General features: G+C 41.1%; 1 protein-coding gene across 2 annotated transcripts in view; it reads left to right on the plus strand.

Moving 5' to 3' along the window:
• BMP2K (BMP2 inducible kinase) overlaps positions 18,920 to 23,917 on the plus strand; it is a 62,652-nt gene continuing 57,654 nt past the window's right edge. For both annotated transcript variants that reach the window (XM_021394830.1, XM_021394831.1), the window contains exon 1: positions 18,920 to 19,365. In XM_021394830.1, the coding sequence (XP_021250505.1) occupies positions 19,215 to 19,365 (151 nt within the window). In that variant the 5' untranslated portion in view covers positions 18,920 to 19,214. The remainder of the gene's footprint in view (positions 19,366 to 23,917) is intronic.

Consider the following 23,917-nt stretch of genomic DNA (forward strand, 5'->3'; position numbering starts at 1 on the left):
CCCCTCTCCCACAGCTGCTTCCAGCTGTCCCTTGAGGAGAGGTATTTCCATGCCATCTCCAGTGGCAGCTGAGTGGCCAAGGAATGTCTCTATCACAAGAGGCCTAGGGCTCCCAACATTATGGCGTTCTCATTCACAGTGGGTCTTAAGCACTATGCTTTATGGAGCAGTTTTTGAAAAAGCCTATTTTTAGCACTTGTTCCAAGTATTTTAAAGTGCAGTTCTGGTCCTAAAAGACAGCTTTAAAAAAAAAAAAAAAAGTGAAATCAAAGCAACTCCCTTTGTGTCTCCCTGAAGCAAACCCCAGCAGCTGACAAGCAGGAAGTTTGCTTTTGTTTTTTTTTTAACTGCCAACACTGAGAAGTGGAGGCTGACACCTGAGCCAAGTTTGTGCACATCCTGAAGACAAAGAATCCTTCTGAAAATTAATAAGCATGTATTCCAGGTGAGCTGACAGTGGAATGAAGCTCTGCATGATGCGAGTACCCACACTGCACACCTTGCCTTGACAGCATGAGATGAAGTCTCGCTCCTCATGTTACTGCATTTTCTCTCCCACTCCAAGAGGAGAAGAGAATTTACTTTTGATCAGCCAGTTATTCTGGACACTTACAAAAAAAAAAGAAAAAGAAATGTGGAAGGGAAAAATGTTGAGTTACACAGACTTGCTTCTCAAGGGGAAGCTTCCACTCAGAGCTGCTTAGGAGAAGTATGGAATGGTGCTGTGAATCCGTGTTTTCACATGAAAGCAGGCTTTAGGCTGAAGCTCAGGTCTGGGGCCAAAATCATCTTCTCAAGTTACACGCTTCCCAACATGACATGAACAGCTGATGTGTTTCTGGCTAGGACTGAATGTTTTTGCCTCCCACGCTTTATAGTTTGAGAAAGTATTTCTGGTATATTCATTCTTCCAAACTAACTTTCTTCCAAAACTTTATCCCATGTCTATACTCCCTTAAGAAGTGAATTGTACAGCCCACGCTGGTATCAATGTTAAATAACATTTCCCCATGGAGATGTCTATTTGATTTGTGATGTTTTGACCAATGCATATGAAATGTTTATGGAGATGCTCCTCTGACAAATGAGTAGAAAAAGGCACAAGTGGCTTTCTTGGGGCAGTCATAAAACTGTGAATCCTTATGGAGGTTCAAACACTGCAACTGGACTGTTCTTCAGAAAAGACTTGAACTGCATGCCAGCAGCGTCTTTGCAGCTCTTCTGTAGCTGACTGCCACCAGATCTCCTGTGCAAATGTGACACATTGATGTGTCTTGCTCAGATGCACACTGAAGTTTATGCATTCTACAGCAATTAGCTGTTTCTCTTCTTTCTCCCTCCCCCCCTTCTTTCCTTTCATTGCTTCAGTTTCTCAACTCATCTCCTTCCTGTTTAAAACCTGCAGAGTAAAATGTTGCAAAGCACTAACAGAAAGAGGCATCCAAATGTGGTTTGGGGCTGCTACCTTCCCAACTGCTTACAGCTCTGAGCACAAAAACATTTAAATTAGCTGATTAGATGCAGCGTTGCAAATTTTCAAGTGTTTTTGCTGTGTGTCAGGTCTTGGTGCTGAGCCAGCCTGAACTGGCAGCAGATCTCTGCAGTAAGCAATGGGGAAAGCAGCAAACCATGGCCATTTATCTCAGCAACAAAAGCAGTAAGGGTGGAATTCCGGATTCTGATCGCGTTCTAACTGATTTTAAACAGGCACAACTCCTCTGAAATCAAGCCTAGAACAGTAGGAGAGAGGCTGTGCTCTTACACTGCATGCTTCAGCCCAAGTGTAATTAATAGCAATTTTTGATAAAGATCTTCTTCCCCTCCACTGAGTGGGAGAGGGGAATGGTGAGAAGCAAGCCAGCTTCTCACCGTTCTTTTTTCATTCCAGCTTTGGGAAAGCTTTTTAGTTGGATTTGTTTTGCTAAGGTGTGTGCTCAGTACACTGCTGGTGTCATCCCACAGTCAGTGAGCTCCTCAGGATGTGTGATGGTACAGCTGATGGCTAGCTGAACGTTCTTCATTACCTTGACAGAGGGATTTCTTGTCTTATAAAAACTTGGTGGATTAATCTTTTGTGGAACAGTGCTGCAGGTGACTTGGGGTTGGCATGTCATCCCTCCTATCCTATAAGAATCTATAGTATCCGTTGTCTTACTCTTTGGCTTGATGCTCATGAGAGATCAGCACTGGTGCCTCAAACTTTGCTCTGTGCAGAAGGGTACTACTTAGGAACCATCTGCTCAGGACTGCCAAATGTACAGTGCGGAAGAGAAAATGCTGAGGAAGTGAAATGAGCTGCTTAATGACACAGACCTCATCAAATCTTAAAGGGAAGTTAAAGGCTTCAGAACTCTTCAGAAGAAGAGATGTTTTGAGCAACAGGTGAATCAAGAAGGGTACTTATGTATGAGATCATTTGTATATCATATGACTCATACAGGAATGGATCCTCCACTCATTCAAGCTGTTACTGAGCAAAATCCCGACTGAACTCAGTAAGCAAGACTCTAGAAATGTATATCGTTTTCATCCTACAAAGTGGGAAATGTCCCTTTCTTGCACAAAGAACTTTCCAGTGTCACTTAGTGAGCTAGCAGCAGAGACCAGGTCAGCCTAAAGCTGGGTCTGATTTAAGCACAGTGTGTGCTGCATGCAGGTGTGGTGTTGGAGTTTCAGCACACAACATATGGGTTTGAGTATTAGTTTCAGAATCTCCAGTAAACTTAGGCAACAAATGTAGCTTTTTTCTGTGTATGTGTATGTAAACAAACAGAAGACTAGAGGGAAGGAAAAACCTTAAAGGCAATTAAAGGCAATCTTTTTACTACAAATATGCCACATGTTTTGGAAGAAAAATCACATTAACGAACAATCTTCAAGCAACTTTTAAATATTCTGGTCTTTAATGTAATTTTTCTGTATATAGTTATGGGTTATGTGAGAACAAAACCCCAGATAGGAACACCAAAGCCGGCAATATGTTACACTGTTTTTGCTTTGGCAATTCTTGTATTGTTCAACTTGAGGCTTAGCTCTTGAAGCTCTTAGCACAGACAATGCTGGGAAATGGGATTGTGGTACTCTGTACTCTGTGCCTAGCAGGATGAAGATTTGACCATATAAATGGTGGGAATTAAAGTGTAAGATCAGATTAAGCAGATATACCTGTATATGTGACTAAACTTCAATGGCTTTTGGCTTTGGGGGAGTTGGGGAATGCTCTTGTCTGTGGCTTTTTGCATACTTAGTCTTGAGCAAACTTCTATTTACAATATAAAAACAACAGTCCCACACTTATCATTTTGACATGTGAAGGCAAAAATAATTGTGCTTGGCAACAGTAGCCCAAGATGGTGACATGCTTCTGTTGTCTGGGTTCATTTTTAGTTCAAGCTGAAGCAATTCCTTTGCCCTGGGTTGGATGGATTGAAGAGCTGTATTACAGACTCACTGTTCCCATAACAGTGTCAGAAAAGGCCGAGATTAATTTTGGCTGTGTCTAGACAGTGGTGTAAGACCAAGCTGGCATGTGCCATGACAACCTGCTGTTGGAAACAAGGTCAGTGCATGCTTCTGACATCTGCAGACAGATAGTTATCTGTAGCAGCTGACAGAGTATCAACTGACAAACATGAGAATCCAGTGTTTGATGTGAAGATGTGATTTAACCAGATGTTTGTCTAACTCAGCATTCTGTTCAGGAAAAAGCAGAAACTGTAATCTTCCTCTGCAGCAGACTAGAACATAATTTCCCTTAAGTAGTGCAAGAATCAGATGAGAGAAAATGGAGTATGTTTTCTTTAAGGAATATTTGGCACCCAGAACAAAAACCTCTGTCTGAAATCTGGCAGCTCACCGTAAGACATCTTAAAACATGCAAGTGAGCGCATCAGCAGCTTCCTGTGGCTGGCAGGGCTGCTGAAGTGTATGCTAACAGCATGGAGGCATAATGCACAGCCCATCTGGAAAGCATGCCACAGCCTCTTCAGAAAGCACTTTGCCCTGGAATGCATTACATACTATTGCTCTCAAAAGCAGAGGACTATGACAGTGAAGTATCCTCTGAAATGCTGCTCATGTGGCAGGAAATGGGAGAACACCTCCTACTAAAATACATGACTCCTCTCTTCGCTGGCTGATTTTATAATGCTCAGATACAGTGCTAGCTAAAATATTATTTTTCTTCAGAGTATGCAGTATGATCACAGGTTCCATATTAACACATCTCTGCAGGTTGCCTAAGGACGAGCACTTGGGTCTGCTTGCAGGGAGCTACATGCACAGCTCAGTACATCATGTGCATCTCTACCTTACATTTCCTGCATCCTGCTAAGTGGGGTGAATATGTCTGCAGTCTAGTTATCTGGAGCATGAAAAAAAAAGTCTGAATAAGCACATATAACTATTTAATGCAGTTCTGTCAGAGAATTTGTGATCAAGGGAAAAACTGAAAGAAACATTCCCTGAAGGGACAGAATTGCTGCGACGCCTGAAAGTTCATTTCAGGAGAAGTTAATTGCAGATGTGCCAAGTAGCGTTTCCTGGATGTGGCAGCCACTGTGTATCTACAATCCCACCAAAAACCTGTAATGCTTTTCCATGAGTTCATTATCAGGGTAGAATCTTGGCTCTGGATGTGGCAGCTGACAAACCTTGTCAGCTTGTTCCATCTGAAGATCAAAATTGGAACTTCTCTTAGGGGGAAAAAAAAGCAGTGGACATTATAAAAGTGCTGAAAGGATTAAATTGATAAGGGCTGGAGTAGTGTGATAACATTCAAGGAAGTACAACTGGGAACAATGGAGGAGGAGGAGGAAGACATGTGATGCTTTTTTTCCTCTCAGATTCCTTCTGTGATGAATTATTTGAACTTTTCTTAAGAGAGACAGGAAGGGAAGAGCATTAAGAGTTTTACTTATGAAGGCTCGCTTTGCTCTTGCCTCTATGTACTTCTGACTTCCCATCTTCTCCCCAGTTCCTATTGGGAGGAGCATTTTAATTATTTTATCTGATTAAACTGGTTTTCATGCCTATCAAGATATTCCTCTCACCCCCTTCCGAGTGTTAAAAGGCATTTTATCCTTCTAGGCAAAACCATTCTGTCTGTGCTTGTAATGGTCTGCTACAAACAAGGATCATTTTATTCCAAACCTCTGTGAGCTGTTTTGGCCAAGCATACTGAATGAATGCATTTATTGCTTTCACTCTAATTCAGTTTCCCTTTACAGCACACTCAATTTTTAAAATGCTGAAAAAAAATAGCTGAGGAAGTCTTGGACCAAAACATCACAGAAGAGTGCTTATCATAGCACTAATATCCCACAGCACTATCCCATAGAGTACCCTGATACCTTGTGCCAGCACTGAGGTCAGTGAGGCTGAAGAGATGCACATTCAAACATACTACTTTATTTTTAAAGCAAATGAGTTTAAATGAGAACGTGGCACGGAAGAAATCCAGTTCTGGAAGGGACATTAGGGTGCAGAGAGTAGTTTGGCTCATCTCTTTGAGAACAAACAACTTCTATGGATGCATTTCTTTTAGAGCCTTTGAAACCAGGTTATTTTGGGAACTGCCTACTTAGAGGGAAAATTGTGTAGGCTACGTAAACCCAGTTCTCATTAATACTATAATAGCTTCTCTGGGATTCCATCTTGTGATGTAAAGTACATGTATCCCTCGTGGTACCTTTTTAAAGAAACAAAGGCAGCAGAAATTAGTGGGTTAAGATAATTCAACTCAATTCAATTCAGTTGGTCTTCTATCGCCTCTTGATTTGCATTACATCCGGTTTAAAGGGGAAGAGATGCTCCTTGGCTCTGTCCTTTGATGTGCTCTGCTGAATGCTAACTTAATTTCAGTGCTACAGGGGCTTTGTGGAGCAATGCACCGGTATGGTGGGCAATACATCCAGTATGGTGTACATGGGCTCAGGGTGTGTTTGAAGCCTGTTAATTCTCTGCCATCACCTTCTCTTAAGAAAAAGTTTCATGAAGATCAACATATTTCAAACATCTATCTGTGGGTGTGTTTTGTAACTTTGTCGCTCCCTCTCCACCCAACCCAGGGAGTCATGTTTAGGCTTGTGTCAGCGTGCAGAGCATCTCAGAAGTGCAACCACAGCGCTGCTTTCCCAGCTTGGGTTCACTGACAAGTCAGGCAGAAGGGATATGCCTTAGGAGGCAGAACTGCAAGCAGAGTACTTGTATGTTAATATCAAATTTGGAAATAACCAAAGCGGTGTGAAGCCTGACAGGAGCCTTAGCCTCTCTTTGAGGCTACGCATCATGAGCACTCCTTCCCAGCATTATTTCTTTGTTTTATCTCACATTTTCATTGCCAGTTGCTTGGACTGAACTCTTACAACAGAGATCAAGTTCTGGAAATATTAGTTCTGATAACCCCGTGATCTCTTTTGACTTTCAGCTGTGTAAGTGCTGTTGCCATATATCCGTTTACAGAATGACTCAACGTGCTGAGTGCTTTCCCCATAGGAGGACTTGTGTTCCTTCTAAAAAGGAGTTCATCAAACAAGGGCAAAGGCTGTGAGATGGAAGTTAGGGGAGAGAGAATAATAAACAAAAGTGTTGGACAAGTTGCAGCAAGACAGACTCAGTCTCTAAGGCAGATTTGAATACAGCCAGGATAGTGTTCTTGTATGCACATCTACTGTATTTCATTCACCTTTAGTTGAAAGAACTCCTATTTGAATGCCACGTGCTTGGTGCTTGATAGAATTAATTTCTGCAAATTAGACGTGTCGGCTTCTTAGTTGCCATGTTTACTTTTTATAAGGCAAATAAACATAAATCCTTCCCATCAAATTTTACATGGGAAGTAAATGAAGAAATGTTTATCCCCTTTATCCAGCTCTGCCTGATGACTAGGCAGTAGCAAAGGTTTAATTTTCTTTTTGGAATCTGGTGAGATGCTTGCTGAGGAATGAAAGTGAGAAAGCGAGTGAGCCATTTTAATTGCTTGCTGTAGTATTAAGCTGTTCTTTGTACTTTTGTTGTATTGTTTGGGCTTTTTTTTTTCTGTAGCTGCCTGACATTGAGTGGTGTGTGAGGTTACAAAACAAATAGCTGGAATTAGATTGGTGAATGTGGCTTAATTCTCCACTTCAGCAGGCAGTGGGGGAAGAGAGGAACTCAGAGATGCACTGCCTGGTTAAATCATTGTGAGCAAGGCTGGGCAAAGACTGCTTGGCTTGTTACTAGGATAGCAATCACAGAAACAGAAAACAATAAGACAGAAGCTAGCTTGTGTGATGGTACTTGCTAGGAGGGACACCAGAGCCATCAATCTGCATTCTTCCAAGTACGAATGGTTCACAGGAGTTCAAATAGTAATTTGTCTTAAAATTATGCTGCACGTTCACTTGCTTTATGCATGATTTGAAACTTTCTTCTAACTTTCCATAAATTAAACCAGCTATTGTTGAAGTAAGTGAACAAAGGTCATGGTGCTACTGGGTAGAGACTGTTCAAGTTCATTATTTTCTAAAAAATAATCATGTATTACTAATATTTACTCTATAAATCATGGAGTCAACACCAAAATTCCCACAGGGTTCTGCAGCAATGATACAATTCTATATGCCACTTTGTGGTGGGGGAAAGTCGAATAAATGATAATGCTAAGTTGTCTGTCCCCATAACCTTGTTGTATTCTTTGTGCATTAGTGTGTGTTAAATAATGACACTGTTTCTCATCTACAATACACCAAACAATTTATTCTATGCTCTTAGATATGCTGTGTGTTCTGTACTTCAAAGAACATCAAGCTATTCTTTATCCACTTCATCAATGACAGCAAACTTGCATCCTGCTCTCATGATGCCTCATGTTTTTACAAAAGAGACAAAGCACATTTGGGAAGAGCTGCAGAGTATAGCTGAGTGGAAGACTCAGGCTCCCATCAGATTAGGGCACTGACGTGCTCAATTCTTCCTCTTCCCTTCCCTGAGATGCAGGGAGGTGAGATGGCAAAGTGCTCAGGGATGGATTGGGTAGGTGTGTAGAATGTGGTCTGCCCCTTGGCGTGGGAAAGGTTGCCATGGTCGATTTAGTTTCTCAATTAGCATTGCAGTTCTGTCTCTTGGTGTCTTTCAGAGTACTCAGGTTTAGCATTTGTGTATGGAAATATTTCAATATTTGTAGATGTATACAATCAGCAGAGCTGATGGGACATTTCAGAAGGTAAGCTGCAGTCTGGAAAGGATATAAATTGCCTCTGAAGAGTACACTTACTCTTGTCTCTGTGCCTAAATGACGCCAATGCATACAAACACCAGTTTTGTGCTGTGATGAAAACCTACGATGAAACTTGTGGGCGAACACTCTTCCTGTGCTTTTTCAAGGTGAGAGTGGATGGGAAAGCAAACCCTAGCTGCCTTCTATTATAGTGATCAGCATTTGATTCTGAACAGCGAAACCATGTTATGGATTCATTTGTCTCCAAGTTAGGCAACTTGCCTCCCATCTCAGAGGAGCAAAGTTTGTATTTGGTAATAGATTGCAGCTCTGAGCCTCAGACATGGTTACAAGGAAAAAAGAAACTTCAGCTGCAACTGTTCTCACTCGCTTCCCGTCATGCAGGTTTTTAGTACATGCTAGTCTTGACTTCTAACTATCCTAAACATGTACATATGTTCTCCATGGATGTGGGAATGCTCAGGTTGATGAACTGCTGTACGATGTTCTCCCTTTTGTTGAAAAGCTGAGTTCACATCGTTGCACAAATTTTAAGTTAGCATCTCAGAGGTGGTTTACTATTGTACAAGAGCAAAGTAGCACTAAAAGGAAGAAAAAAATCTCTGGAAAGGGGCAACTTGCAAATCTGCATTGGTGTCTGAAGTGTACAACACTTCACACTTTCTTCACTCAGCCTCCATAAACGAGCTCTGCAGAAGTAAAGACTGCCTCTGATTTTTGTAAGACTGGCTAAAAAAGATAGCACAGACTATGACATTTGTCACACGGAAAAAAGTATTGTAATGCACTTTTCTGTTAGACATAGATGTGCTTTCAGTAGCAAGCCTATGCTAAGACAATCTAGGCTGTGCTTTCTTTGTAACTAATATCCCAAATCATTTTATGTATGAAAGCACATTGTATGCAAATGGAAGCAGAAATAATTTTCTCATCGGCAAAAGATGACTGTTTGAAGTCCAACTAGAGAGATAAAGAATGATATATTTTGTCATGTTATCAATGAGAAAAAGGCAAATTAGCAAAGCAATATAGGAAATGCTCCTGGTACAAGTGCAGGTACCACAGCAGCAGTGATTCCCTGTACTGTTGCCTGCACTTATATGCCCTTAGTGCGTGTTAGGGCTGAATAGTTGCTTATAGCCCAGCTCTGGACAGTTGATCATTTTAATAAAGGAGGGACTAAAGGCACATGAGGCTTCGCAAGGACAGGCGGCTTGAAAATGATTTTGGAAACTGCACTTAATGAGTTGACTTCAGAACAAATGCTTTTTCTCATTTCTCAAGCTGTATAACAAAGCTAGGAAAAAGATGTCAGACTCCTCACTAGGAGATAAATCCCTTTCCCTCTCCCAACAGATTTTACTTTTAAATAGGTCATTTTTTGAAAAATGTTTACATCTCATTACTTCCAGCGCAGAGATATGTTCTGAAGACGCGTGAGCTGTATAGGTAAGTATTCTAATATCATTATATGAAAGAAAATTGGGTAAGTGACAGCAATTCATCTAGACTTGCAAAGTGAACCGTATCAGATTTTAAAATGGAGGAAGAGAGTTGAATATACATGGAGGTAACACGGACATGTTTCCAATTATCTGGAATGGAGCATGAAAACTAGTAGTGCTCGTTAAGGATGGATTTATATGTCAAGCTACTTGAGATAATTGTGATTTTTCTCATGATCAGAATAGATGTCTCCTTTGAATATACTTCTTAATATCCATATCCTTAATGGCAGAGTTCTACAGGTTAGTCCAGTACCATACGCATACATAATATTATTTATATGTATATTTACATATCTGTCGACAGGTTTTTCCATAGTTTTAACCTCTTTGCTTTTTCATTTAATTGCTTCTTCCCTCTTAGTTTTGGAAGATAAATACAGAGCACTTGATTTAATATTCTCATGTTACTCACTGTTTTGCACAAAACTAGAGTCAGAGTCTTGCCAACATTGCCAAGTCCAACCTTTATAACCTTAATTTGCATGGAGAGATTTCTGTGGTGTTTCTTACAGTAATGCTGATGCACTAGTAAAGGCAGTTGATAGGGATATTATTGTTTCAGATGTGGATGTGGCACTTTCCTGTCCTGTTTTCTAGTTACCTGTGTGTGACTTAGGGCAGGATAGCTACAGATAAGCAAGAATGCCCCGGTAGCCTGGGTATACCACTGTGCACAGGGAATGGAGGAATATTCTCTTCAATCACAGATGAACTGCTTAAGCAAGAGTTTGAATAAAGACTTCACTTCAGTGGCTTTTAATTAAATCAGTTCAGGAACTGCTTGAGCAGCATGCATGCTGCTATAATTTAATTAAGTTCAGGTCTAAGCCAATGCTGCTGTGTGAGAGTGACTGTGAGCCCCTAGAATTCAGCCTTTACAGGCAGTGGCAAACATTTTCAATCATTAGCTAATTTAGCTAACCTGTATTAAGTAAAAAGGTATGGTTGCACCTGGACTTAGCAAAATGCAGAGCTGAGGTGTCCTGAAAAGCAAACTACAGACCAAATATGAGTCAAGAGTTTTCCCCTTGTTCCCATGGAATGAATCACCATGCCAGACCTTGTTTCCTTCTCCCTTAACCACCTCACACTTCTGATGCTTCAAAGATGGTACATGCATTCAGGAGCACAGTCAACCCCGAATCTCTTCTGTTTTATCTGCTCTCCAGCATGTCATTCCTATTGATGAGGAGAAGAGTTGCTGTCCAACAAAAGCTGCTTTTGCAGCTTCTCAGTGAAGAGAACAAAGTATTCCCTTTGTCCTTGCTGGAACATGTTGCTACAGATGACTGTGATGAATGTTGTAGTGTAGCTGAAATCTTTTTGTCTGATTCCATGTTTTAATAAATGGTCAGAAGTGAACAGCTTTATAACTGTGGGCAAAATGAACTGGAGATAACGTGATGCAGGAGGTCTGGAGCAATGGTGACACAAGCTGTCATGCTAAGCACATATTGACAAATCTGCCTGTAGGGGACAAAAAAAAATAATGTAGATTTCAAGAGTTAAATGTGTGCTTGGTCTGTTTGAAGACCTAGAGATGAGTAGAAATCAGCTCTGAATGATGAACCACACACTGTTGGAGAGTCAGGCTCCAGTAGCTAGCATCTAGAGTGCTCATGTCTTTCTACTTTAGTCAGCAGTATCTAAGCTTATGTGGGCAGTGCCCGGGTTTTGTTTGTGGCTTGTCAGATTGCTTTTACTCATCTCCTCTCAAGGACACTGCAAGTCTTAATTCCCTTTGTGAAGATTAAAAGCATTGCTATTACTCACTGACACACAAACTAAACAATAATGACTAGGTAGGCATTTTCTAAAGACAAGTAGAAGGCTGGAAGTAAGCGATGGGCCAAGATCCTGCAGAGAAATTATTGTGATTTCAGGCAGGGTAAGAAATGGGGAAAAATGTAGATGGGATTTTTTTTAATGGATTACACAATTTTATTGGCATTGGAAAGGCAATCCTTGCCCTGAAAAGAATGTATGTCCAGAAAGTGAGTCAGATTGTTTCAGTCATCTTTCAACTTGCTAGCCAGCTTAGAAAAACAGACAAACAAAAACAAAACTTGAAACTTATTTTATACTTTTGCTCAATTTAGCTCAGAGCTTCTCCCTGCAGGCACACTTGGTCATGAGTCTGTATTTATTGTTGGCCTATAATGGTTTGTGCCATAAAATACTGCTAAAGCTGGTTTAGCTGCTTGTCATGATTTTTGAAAGCCAATCTATACTGCTGAAGACCAATAAAAATTTGGGTACCTCTCTTAGTTGATACAGAAAAATCAAAATTATAGCCATCTGAAGGTCATTGCGAACAACAATAAATAAAAGCAGTCAGTGCATTGCTGGATGGAACCCTCTAAAGTTCTGTCATGTCTTTGTCAGATACCACAATAAATTGGATAAAGTTAACATTTCCTTGTCCTGATTGCACTTACAGAAATACAGGGTTGAGAAGAATCTACTTTGGTCCTCTACCACCATACATTAAGGAGCAACTTGAGTTTAACCTGTTCTGAACTGACAGTTGTCTGTTTATCCTTAAGAAATAGAACTTTAAGAAGGTTAAAGAACTTAAACTGTATTTTATGATTTTTCTTCTATTGTTTCCCCACCTTTATAATATGGAAGCCTTTTCCATTATCTATTTTAAGTTTCATATGCTGTAAATTAGGAAAAAAGTTCTTCTCTTCCTAGTACCTAGTAGTAAATGCAGGGAAACATTGATCAAATTCAACCTTTCCATCCAGGAAAATTAACTTTCTTCTCAAGAATGACTCATGTAACTTCTCTGCAGTGGACCTTTTCTCCAAACTTCTCTTATCTGCTGTGCGTGTCTTTGAAATCTAATGTAAAATAATGTCTTAATGCATTGTACCAAAATGGGGTGTGATACCTCAAATGAAGCCTTAGCAGGTGACTCACCTTTATGTCTTACAGATGTGATTTTTTTTTATATGCTGCACTGAATATTATCTTTGTTCCTGCTATCTGTTCAGACTGAGCTCCTGTAGCTCTCAGACCCTTTTTGCTGCTGTTAGATACTTCTAATTTTCTACTTAGGATTCCTTTTTCCTTCTGCATTTAGTTAATGCCTTCAAATTTATTGGATTTAATCTGGGTATATTCAGACCATTTCTTTTTTTCTTAAGAGCTCTCCGATTCTGAATTCTCCCTTCTGAAATACTTTCAGCTCATTTCAGGTATTGTGCAATCCAGACAGTCTGGAAGTGTACACTATTCTACTATGCAGGCAATTAACAGTAATCTCAAATAAAATCCACTCCAGGGAAGGCTGCTGCAGTGCCCTAGTTCAGTCAAAATGGCAATGGTAGCCTTAACATGCATTTGTTCACGTACTTACATAAGCTCATAAAATGTTTCCATCTTAGACTTTTAGATAATTTCCTCACTAAGCTGCCCATTATTCCAGTACATCAGTAGCTTGCTGCTTAGCCTCCGGAATGAGGCACCTTGCAGAAGTTATTAGGTCTCCTGTTCTCCTTTATTAATTGGATTAATGCTCCACGTTCCCCTCTGTAAATATGGGAATATTTATCAAATCTTTATGAAGTCATTTGCCTCTGCTTTGTTGTTCTTATTCCTTTTTTTCACATGGTGAACTTCATTGCTTTTTGACCTCTCATTCACAACACTTATCACCTCTAGATTTACTACCTTCAGCATATAATTCAAGTTCAGATCTAACATAGTTCTTCCTCTAATAACTTTTTCAGAACAGAAATATAGCCAGTTCTGTTGCCAAAGACTAGTCTGTCCCATTTAATATGTACTTCTGTTGTGGAGCATTAAATAAGTCATTAAGATGTGAAATAATGCTGACTCACTCTTTGCATGTAGTGGTAAAACTGACAACCTAGTGTATTTCAAGAAATGGTACTGCAAAATTAAGAGAAATAATGCAGTTTTTCTGTGTCTATCTAAATTTGACCTAAACGAGCAATTCTTTTTCTCTGTCCTCTTCAATACTTATATTGTGGCATGGAACTTCAACTACATGAGCAGTAGATCAAATTGCTTCCTTTCTTAAGCCTGGATGCATATGATATTGGATAAACAACTTGCCAGAAGCCTTGATTTATCTAACCAGAAATAGAACTAGAGTTCATAATAATAATACTTGAAATGCACTTTTAGATAGCAGTTTGCAGAAGGAAGTTATCTGTTGCAAAAAACTACCTGAATCATAAGCAACAAATCTGAGTTTACATGAGATTTTACAGGTACAAGTCTGCCAGATGTGATACAGTTCTTGTGCTTATTACATAATTTCTATGTTTGTGTGCATCAGCACAAAGACTGTTCACTTGTGACCAAAAAGATGTTCTTCCCTCCTGGGCTCTCAGTTCCACAGATTTTTCCTTCAAGTTGATAAGGGTATGTACAGAAGTATTTGTAGCGTAAGAACTGACAAATGATAGATTTGCAGTTTTCTACTTTCTGAAAAATACACATGGAATAAAAGTACATTAAACACATCACAGAACAAATATAAAATCAAAACTTAAGTCTGCAAGTTGACTGAAAAGGGCAGGCAAAAACCCAACTTCCTGCACCTTAAAGGCCATAGCCTTTCCATGATTTCTTACTGCTGCAATGTTGGACAGAACATGCTTTCAAACTCCAGCTATACTACAAGTGGCCAAATCTCATATTGCAATAAGAAACTGTTGACTTCAAAGCCAATGGGAGTTGCACCAGATGTCACCAAAACTGAATTTGGCTCTCTCTCCCTTGTATGTCTTCACCAGACTGCTTGCCGGTTTGTTTCTGTTTTAATGTCAGAAATCAGTGATTTCTTTTCCACAACTCCTTTTTGTTTACTTTCTGATTGGAACAAATGGTAAAAACTGAAATGAATGAAAATTTGCCCCTAGACTCTAGGTCAATGTAAGGCCTGGAGTGCTGTTCAGGTCTTCAGCCATGTACTTGCTCTGGAGGTGATGTGTTTTCCTACTGCAGCAAGTGATTTTTGCCTTTGTCTTTTTTTGTCATTGCATTAAGCAAACAAAAAAAAAATAAGCCTCTCAGTACTACTGCTGATTCAGAGGTGCGATATGACTTGATCCTAGAAAAAACAAACACAAATCCAAAGCCAAACCATTTGTCTCCTACGGCTTTCCTGGCTCTTAGCTCATTTTAACAATTTTGTCTGGTTTTAGTGACTTTCTCTAAAGAAAACTTCATCAAGGTCACCAGTACAAAACTAAGAAATAATGTTAAGATAGGACAATTGTATAACTTCTGCTGTATCAAATGATGGTTCTTACAGCTCCCATGGGACAAATACGCAACACTGAGGAGAAAAGGGGAGGAAAAAAAGACCTAAGTGCTTATCAGGAAAACGTCTTCAGCAGTGCTTTGTTCAGATGGACTAAAATATTACAAAATAGAATAACCCTCACTGCTCAAGAGCAAAAAAAAAAAAAAAAAATTTTTTTTAAATTATCAAATTACTTCAATAAATGCTGAACAGCTGAATACCTATGCGACAAAGGCAAATCAATGTTTTCAATTAAAGTGAAGAATAAATAAATGATATTTTAAAGAGTTCTAATATGTAAAGAACAGATTTCTAGAAAGCTAGCCTTTTTCTTTACATTCTAATACTCAGCTTGTGTGATCATCATGTAAAGAGTCCGTCCAAAAACAGCAGGAGATTTGCAAACAGTATTTACACCAAGAAAGTTTTCCACTCATATTTCTCCTTAACTGCTATCGGGGACATTTGACATTTTTATGGGAAACTGTTTGATTCTTAAGGGATTGATTTAAAATCAATCTATATACTATATAGAGGAAAGAGTTAAAAATTGGGAGAGATGTAAGAAGAGAAATGCATGAGAAATAGTAATCATGATAAAAGGCATTTGAACTGTTCAGCAATTTGAAGAGGATTAAATCATCACTCCTCAAACTACAAGCTGGAGATGAGCACATATAGAGTATCTGATGTTTCATTTTCAGGTTGTGCTCACTTATTGCTGTCATCCATAAGTCTTCAAAGCATTTTATAATGGAGTAAATAATTATCCTAATTTTATTCTTCTTTTTTTTTAATTGAGGTGCAGCAGCATTCTGAAATAAACCTACGAGACAAACTATTACACATTATTGTGACTCTGAGAATGCAGTTTCTGTTGTATTAAAAAAAAAATCACAGAAACAAACAAAACCAGCAAGAACATGAGGTTTGCTTTTGTGAACCTAACTGTGAGAGTAGATTCAAGATGTATATATTGTGCTGAATAAAGGCAGTATGTAGAACTGCTTATGTTGTGTTATGGGTCTACCAATTTGCTATTAAAAAAAGAAAAGCAAAGAAAATATTGGCATTACAGACCCCAAGAAAAAAAAAAGAAAAGTAGGAGAAAAACCTACCAAAATAGAGATGGAAACATATACAGCATGCCACTGGGACTTTTTCTCTTCTGTTTTCAGGTAGTGAAAGTTCACCATTGATTTCATAGTCACAAAAAGCAGAAAATGACATTTATTCATTGGTTTTGGTTTTTTTCAGTAATGAAAGCTGACTTTATGCTCTGATAGAGTTGAAGGTTTAAAAAATAACAGTTATTTAGCAAAAAAAAAAAAAAAAAGAATAAAAAGCTACAAACCATACAAACCATGATAATTGACTTCACGGCTTTGACCCAGCCTCTGCACTAAGATCCTTCCCTGACTTCTCTCCGTCTGTAGTTGATCTCTCCTGACTTTCTGATTTTCTGTTTGTTGCCCCTGGATATTTCTTCAGACCATCCACTATTTCAAATTTACCCAGGACTTAAGTCTGCTTGTGCACACTCTCAATGACTTATAACGTTTTCAGTTTCTCTACTTGTGGTATTAGTGCAAAGTCCTTGCTGTACTGTTCCTGTGTTGAGCAGATGTTGTAGTATGTAGGTTGGTTTTACTGCATTCCTTGCAGCTGTGGAAGACCGAACTGTCTCTGCTCTGCCTGAAGCAAAATGGGAGGTTTCGTTTCAGTAAGGGAGAGCAGAGTTTACTTTGTGCTTCATACTCTGAGTGAAAGAATTAATCATAGAATCATTAGGGTCACAAAAGACCTCTAAGACCACAAAGTCCAACCCCATCATGCCCACTAACCACATCGCTCAGTGCCACATCTCCATGGTTCTTGAACACCTCCAGGGACAGTGACTCTGCCACCTCCGTGGGCAGCCCATTTCAGTGGGCTGAAACAACATAGTTTCTAGAAATAACAAAATGTAGTTCTGCTCAGATGAAGAATTCAATCAAAATCAGTGGCCTAGTCCCGTGTTCAGATTATCACTTATTTAGCCATTTGGAGGATTTGGCTCATTTTTTTTAAGTAATCAGTCAAAGCAACCATAATTCTAGGAATAAAACCTCATCATAGCAAGCTGGCTTCTCATAGAAATAGACCATTTGGGTGCCAAGTTTCCAGTTAAACAGCTGTGGAGCTTCATAACTTAGCTGTGCTGTGGCTAGTTGGAATTACTGGCAAGAGACTTGCCATGCCCATCGCTGCAGCTCTGCAAGCAATATTGATGTATGTATCTGCTGGCTATGCTGAAGTAGTTGACCTCTACATCTTCTCACATGCAAAGACAGAGATTAGCGATGTTAATCCCTGCATAACAAGAGTGCTTGTTTGTCCAGCCTTTAAATAACTCTGGCAATAATTTAATCTCTTGCCTTAAAAAGCACAGGAGTGTATGGGGGTAGGAACCTCCAAAATTGATAAAAGTAATGAGCCAAACAAAAACCCAATCCAATCCTCTCACAGCAATGGTTAGAAAATATTTCACTTTTGGTTGAGGTTAAGCAAAGCTGTACTCGTCACTGTCACTAAACGTATGTATTTTTAACTCAGCTCTGCTTCTTTTTCCAAAGACAATTAAAAGTTTACTTCTAAGGAGCATAGGCACACATCACTGTGAGGATGTGCCATTCTCCTCAGTACTCTGTTCCTTTCATCTGCAGTCAAAGTACATTTCTCTTTTAAGGAAAACTGTGGATTAGTTTCTCTGTGTGCTGCTGAAAAATTTATCTCCAATTACAAAGAGGATGGGAATGACTGAAGAAAGGGACTACAGTGCGAATAGTTGTGTCTGTGCTTTCACGGTATGATATGTTGTCACTTCAACAGAAAAACACTGTCATTTGGTATTAACTTGGAGTACAGCCTTATGATTAAGCCAAAACTAATTTGATTCTTGAAATGGGAAGACTTTATCCCTCTCTACAACACCCTGAAAGGAGGTTGTGGTAATGTGGGGGTCAGCCTCTTCTCCCGGGTAACAGTGATAGGATGAGAGGGGATGGCCTCAAGTTGTGTCAGGAGAAGTTAAGGCTGGATATTAGGAAGCATTTTATCTCTTTGGAAAGGGCGGTGAGGCACTGGCACAGGCTGCCCAGGGAGGTGGTGGAGTCAGCGTCCCTGGAGGTGTTCAAGAACTACGGAGACAAGGCACTGAGGGAGATGGCTACTGGGCATGGTGGGGATGGGTTGGTGGTTGGACTTGATGATCTTAGAGGTCTTTTGTAATCTTAATGATTCTATGACAAAGGTTTCCTGTAATGACTCCTTTGTCACCATTTTGGATGGAGCAGAGACACTGTTTCAGTATGAAAACCAGGTCAGATCGTTTGACATCTGGTTTCAGTCTGAACTTGAACTGGAAATCTGAGACAAGCTATTGGGTAATGGGTACTTCCCCACTGCTGTTTTTAGGGAACTGTGACAAACGCTGCTGACAGTGGCTATGCTTCCTATGGGGTAGAAGCTGTTTTTCTATAAATAACTTTCCTCAAAACTCCACCTGTGTTGGTGAAATCCCAGTTTTGCTCCCTCAGTGTCCATGGAGAAGATGTCCAGCGACGCTCGCTACGTTTCACAAAGAGAAAAACACTGCTGACGTTTTCCTCTCCAGATCCGCATTTTTATCAGACCTTTTCAGTCTGTTAATCACTCCCCACTGCTTCAGGCACTCGTGGAGACCCACTGTTGGGAATTTACACTCGCTGCCCCTTTCCTTACAGTTATTTCTCCTACGGGAAGCACACCACCACCCACCATCCCCATCGAGGCGCTGAGTGGACTAACGAACCACGCCCCCCGCACTGCACGCTCGGCCCCGCCCATCCGAGCTCCACGTGCCTCCCGAGGCTGAAAACGTCACTTCCGGCCGCCCGCCTGCCTGCGAGAGGCGGGTGGGAGGCGGGTTTCTGCCTGCGCGATGCGTTGCAGCGCCCTCCGCACCCTCCCCTGAGGCGCTCCCTCCCCTCGCGGCGCGTTGCGGGGCAGTGCCTCCGCGTCTCCCCCGGCTGGGGCGCGCCGCCCCCTTCCTCCCTTCTCTCCTCCTTCTCCTCCTCCCCGCGGCGGGCAGAGGCAGCGGGGAGCGGCCGAGGAGCAGCGGCACGGCGGCGGCATGTGAAACGGGCAGTCTCCCATCTCCGGCCGCCTCGGGGCCCCGCTCGCCATGAAGAAGTTCTCCCGCATGCCCAAGGCCGAGGGGAGCGGCGGCGGCGGAGCGGGCGGCGGAGCGGGAGGAGCGGGCGGTGCGGCCGCCCTGGGCCGGGTGTTCGCCGTCGGGCGGCACCAGGTCACCGCCGAGGAGCTGCTGGCCGAGGGTAACGCTGGGACCGGGGCCGGGCCGGGCTGGGCTGGGGGGCACCTGGCTGCCTAGAAAGCTGCGGTGGGCCCCGCTGCAGGCCCTGCCGCCACACAGTCCTGCTGCATGGCAGTGGAGATGCCCCTCGGTTTGCTCAGGAGCCCAGCACGCACAGCTGAAGGGTTGGCACACAGCGTTGTTCGGTCCAACGTCTTATTGAAAGTTTTCTTTTCTGTAGCTTGCTGTGAGCGTGCATTGAAACAGTTCAGAGTTGTGCAAATGTGCTTCCTCCTTTTGAGGGCAGAAATAGCAAGGGTTTTACAGCTTTTGCGTGGTGCCTTAAACGCATGTGACGAGCTGGTAAGAGTCAGGGCAGTGTCAATCTGTTACACCTCAGGAAAAGTCTTCAAAGTCAGAGCTATTCAACCCAAAAGGGCTTCAGAACAGAAAAAGAGTGCAGGTGGCTGTTGTAACTGCAGGGGTAAGGTCGTGGCGAAGAAGCCACAGAGAAACAGTGCTCCTGTTGGTGAGCAGCTGGGACAGAACTGTGTGCAGGGGGCTGATGGGACACTCGCTGCGAACTCTCTGTTCAGCCCTGCTCTTCCTGACACATTGCAGCAGTTCATGAATGAGAAGTTTCCTTTTACCTGGGAGTTACTTCCTGACAGTCATGTTTTCCTACAGTGAGGTAACAATTACTAGTAATTATTGGCGGGTGATGTATTGGTAATATTAAAGTCCAGTATTAATACTTGCTATAAATCCTGCTTAATTATCCCCTCTCCTTTGGGGCAAGAACAGCCGCATTTTTTTCTCTAATCCCTCTGCATGTTACTGGTTTTATTCTATGGAAACCCAGTTCTACTGAGCTGCTTGGGCTTGTCAGATAGATCCAGTTATTCAGTGCTGGTGAAATACAATTTATGAGTGACTTTAAGAAATTTATAGTAGAGCTTTAGATCGTGTAACAGTAAGCATTTTTAATACATTAATGACTCTAGCCAACTTAACAAGCCTGTATCAGGACAGATGCATAGCAACATTCTGTGGTATGGACAGGCTCTTATACAAGCTGTTAGGATTAATGGCATGATATGTCTGTTGGATTCCAAGTGTTTACCCCACACCTTCCTTATTTTGCTTCTGAATTGACTTGGAAAGTCAAGACCTAACTTTCTAAGTGATGAAGGCTTCCTGTAAGTAGAGCAAGTGGCGGAAGTGATGCCAAAGGGCTCAAGTCCTAACTGTATTAATTGTTAGGCTGTACTAATTTTAACCTTTGGTATATTTCCTTTGTTGGTACAGGTGTTGCCCTCGAAACACTTCTCTAGTCTTTGACAGCATTGTTTTATTGCAGTGTTTTAAAGGTGTAGCATGTAGTGTTATAATGTAGTTCTCTTGCATAAGTAATTTATATAGTGCTGTCTAAAGCACTGCAAACTTCCATAGTGAAGTAGGTATAAAGGTTCAAGAGCTGTGCTTAGTAGTCCCTTGTTTCTTTTGTCTTAAACTTGTCTCTTTTCTGGATGCTTCTTACCTTCAATAACTCCAGACTCAGAATGTTGTTAGATGGAGTTGTTTTTGAGGTATCTTAATGAGAGATTGGGGGAGGGGGGGGGGGAACAATCAACTTGGGTTAAGCTTTGGTGGAGGAAGTGAGTTGCTCATCGTTGCAAAGTATAAGGCAGAAGCAGAGAGGGGGTAGTGGAACTATGCAGAATGAGTGATGCAGGCAGAGCGAAGGCCTGCTGCTCGGATCTTTTTGTTGCACAAGAGTGCGTGCAGTGAAGCAGAACTTTGGAAAGTTAAATCTGATGCAAATATGGAGAAGTCTGTGTTTTTGAAGGATGGGGTGATGTGCTGGCAACACTAAAGTTAGTTACAGGGTAGCTCCAATACTGAAAAAGGCTTTCTAGCACAGCAGCTGCAGCAAACTGAATGTGGAAACTATGAAACATCATTTCAAATCCATCTCAAATGTCAAATGCAAAACAGTAAATATTGTGAGCAGTGGAAAGGAAAGTAAAAGCAAGCAACTTGCCAAAATATTTCTGATTTATGTAAGGAGGAGGTAGAAGGTTGTGGCTTTAGGGTGTGATACTACTTCATTTTTTGTCTTGACTTGCAATTCAGAAATATATGTAAGAAGAAGAGTGAAGCTAGTCTTCCTGGAGACTGTAAGGATAGGCATTGAAAGGCATTTTGAAATTAGAATTCAGTTCTATTATTGCCCTGATTATTTGAGAGGTCTTGGAATTGTGTTTAAACAGAGGAAATGAAACTTCTTCCAGGTTTGAGCCTGTCTTTGCACCTTTGGATTTAGCAGGCAAAGATGGGCATGGTAAGCGTTGTGTGCAAATTTAGTGTGTTGGTATGTTTTCACTGAGTGCAGATAAAGCAGGGAAGGGCACTTTGCGATGTTTAAAAAAAAAAAAGAGAGAAATTAGGAGGAAGGAGGGGAGGGATGATGTGCAGTAGTCTCAAACAGGCTTAGTTTGAAAGCACAGAAGGATGCTCTCCACACTACTTCCACTGTATTTCCTATTTAGAATTGATAAGTGCAGTCATGGGGTGTATGCAGTTGATTAAATAATAGTAGTAATAAAGCTGCTGTGTAGTGTTTTTTTGCTTGTTTGTTTTTCTTTTTGGCTTGGTTTTGGGTTTGTGTCTTTTGCTTTTCTTCTTCTTCTGTGGTACAGCTAATAATCTGTCATTCAGTACCTTGCATGCCTTGAAGTGGTATTTCAAGTACCATGGTTTCAGTGACTCCTTTAGGCTGGTTCTTCTGTTGCCTGGGACAGTAAGTGTTATATCTGGCCGCTTTGTGATTTCTTAATTAAGTTATATTTATGTAGTCCAGCAGCGGAATGGGTTAACTTCACATCAGTCAGTAGCCCCTTCTTCTAGGGTACAGTGTTTGTTCCTTGGAGTTACTACACAAACGAGACAGGAATGCATGCCTGTCCTTGTTCTTTGAGCAGAAGCCCTTCACGCCAGTAAGCTGGGACTTAGTCCCCTGCTAAAAGAAGGGAAAGGATCGGTCCAGTTTAGACCATCTGGAGTTCATACTTTTCAGAGAAGTTAAAGGGTTGGAACTTGCATCTGGAGAATACTCTTATTTTGTGAAAAAAGAATAGTGCGGCTGGTAAGTGGGGTTGTAAGCTTGCATGGTGGGCTGGTATTGGTGGGCCTGGAGTGATCTTCAGCGAAGAACCTTACATTGTAAGAAGTAGTGTTCTAGAAACAACAATAAGTTATTATGGTCATGAACTGGGAATGCTAATCTGGCTGTGGGTAAGCTGCTGTGAAGTGGATTTCTCAGGATCATCCAGTAGGTACTGTTTGCCTGTGACCCTAGTTAGGGATGAAGAATGTGCTTGTGTACTTCAAATAGGGCGCAAAGGGGGGATGACTGTTCCTGAAAACTTTGGTTCTGGGGAAAGAGTCTGCTAATGGTTCTTGCAGGAAGCAAGAGTCTCTTGTCATGAGGTCTGAATGCTTTTTTTCCCCTCTGACCATCCCACCAGTAAGCTTGTGGAGGTGGAGTATTTGTGATTTGCTTTGGAGAAACTGGTTAATACCTTGTGCAGCTGCTTCCCAGAAGTTCTCAGAGTGCTGTTTTTCTGGGAATTACTTTATATCTAGGACCAAAGAAGCTGGAGGGGAAAAAGCATCTCAAATAGTTATTGCTTTTAAGTTAATAAGTGTTTCTATTACACAGAATGTTTGCTTCATTTTTTTAATATGATGGTTAAATCATTAGTTTCCATGAGCACAGAGAACAAATGAAAAGTTCAAGTTTCCCTCTGTAAAACTGGAAATTCATCCTTTTTTTGTATAATCCTTCTTACACTCCAGCTTCCTGGAGTCAGTACTGGCAAACTCTTGAAGGAATGAGCACGCAAGCTGGATTGTTCTGCTTAAACTGAGCATGCAGTGTCCGCACGTACTTGATGTCATGCGTTATTTAGTTGATCTTTCATTTTTATGCTGTCCAAACTGAGTCCTGAAGCTGCTTTAGTGAGGAGTACACATCCTGCTCTTCAAGGTCACGTGCTCTGCATTTGTAGGTTGTCATGCTGTTGGTCTTGTTTCGTTTTCTTTTTATAATGACAAATGTGTTTTCTTGGAAGTGTTTTTATTTCCCCAATTAATTGTCTGAGGAGGAAGGGGAATCTTAAGAAGGAACTGTCATCACAACTGCGGTCAAGTTTGAATTGTGTCATGTCCAGGAAGGAGGCGCACTAAGTTCTTCCAACTTCTTCTCAAAATTAGGATCATCTTGAAAGTTTCGCTGTCTTAGCAATTGCACTTAAACTACTAGTTCAAATAGACCAACATTGTGACATGCAGAATTTTCTCCTGCCCTTCTGTTTTGTCAAGTCCCATTTTACTGAAGCTTTCATATTCCAATTTTTAGTTTTTTATGGTTAGATATGCAGGGAATTTGCAATTGAGGAAGCTGCTGCAGATTTTTAAATGTGCCGATGTAGCGCCACTTTCTCGCACACAAACGTTTGACTTTGTTGTTTGTTCTGCAGGGAGAAGTGCCCTTGTAATGGATCTGTTAA

This window comes from Numida meleagris, chromosome 4 (assembly GCF_002078875.1).
Source record: "Numida meleagris isolate 19003 breed g44 Domestic line chromosome 4, NumMel1.0, whole genome shotgun sequence".
NCBI classification, from domain to species: Eukaryota; Metazoa; Chordata; class Aves; order Galliformes; family Numididae; genus Numida; species Numida meleagris.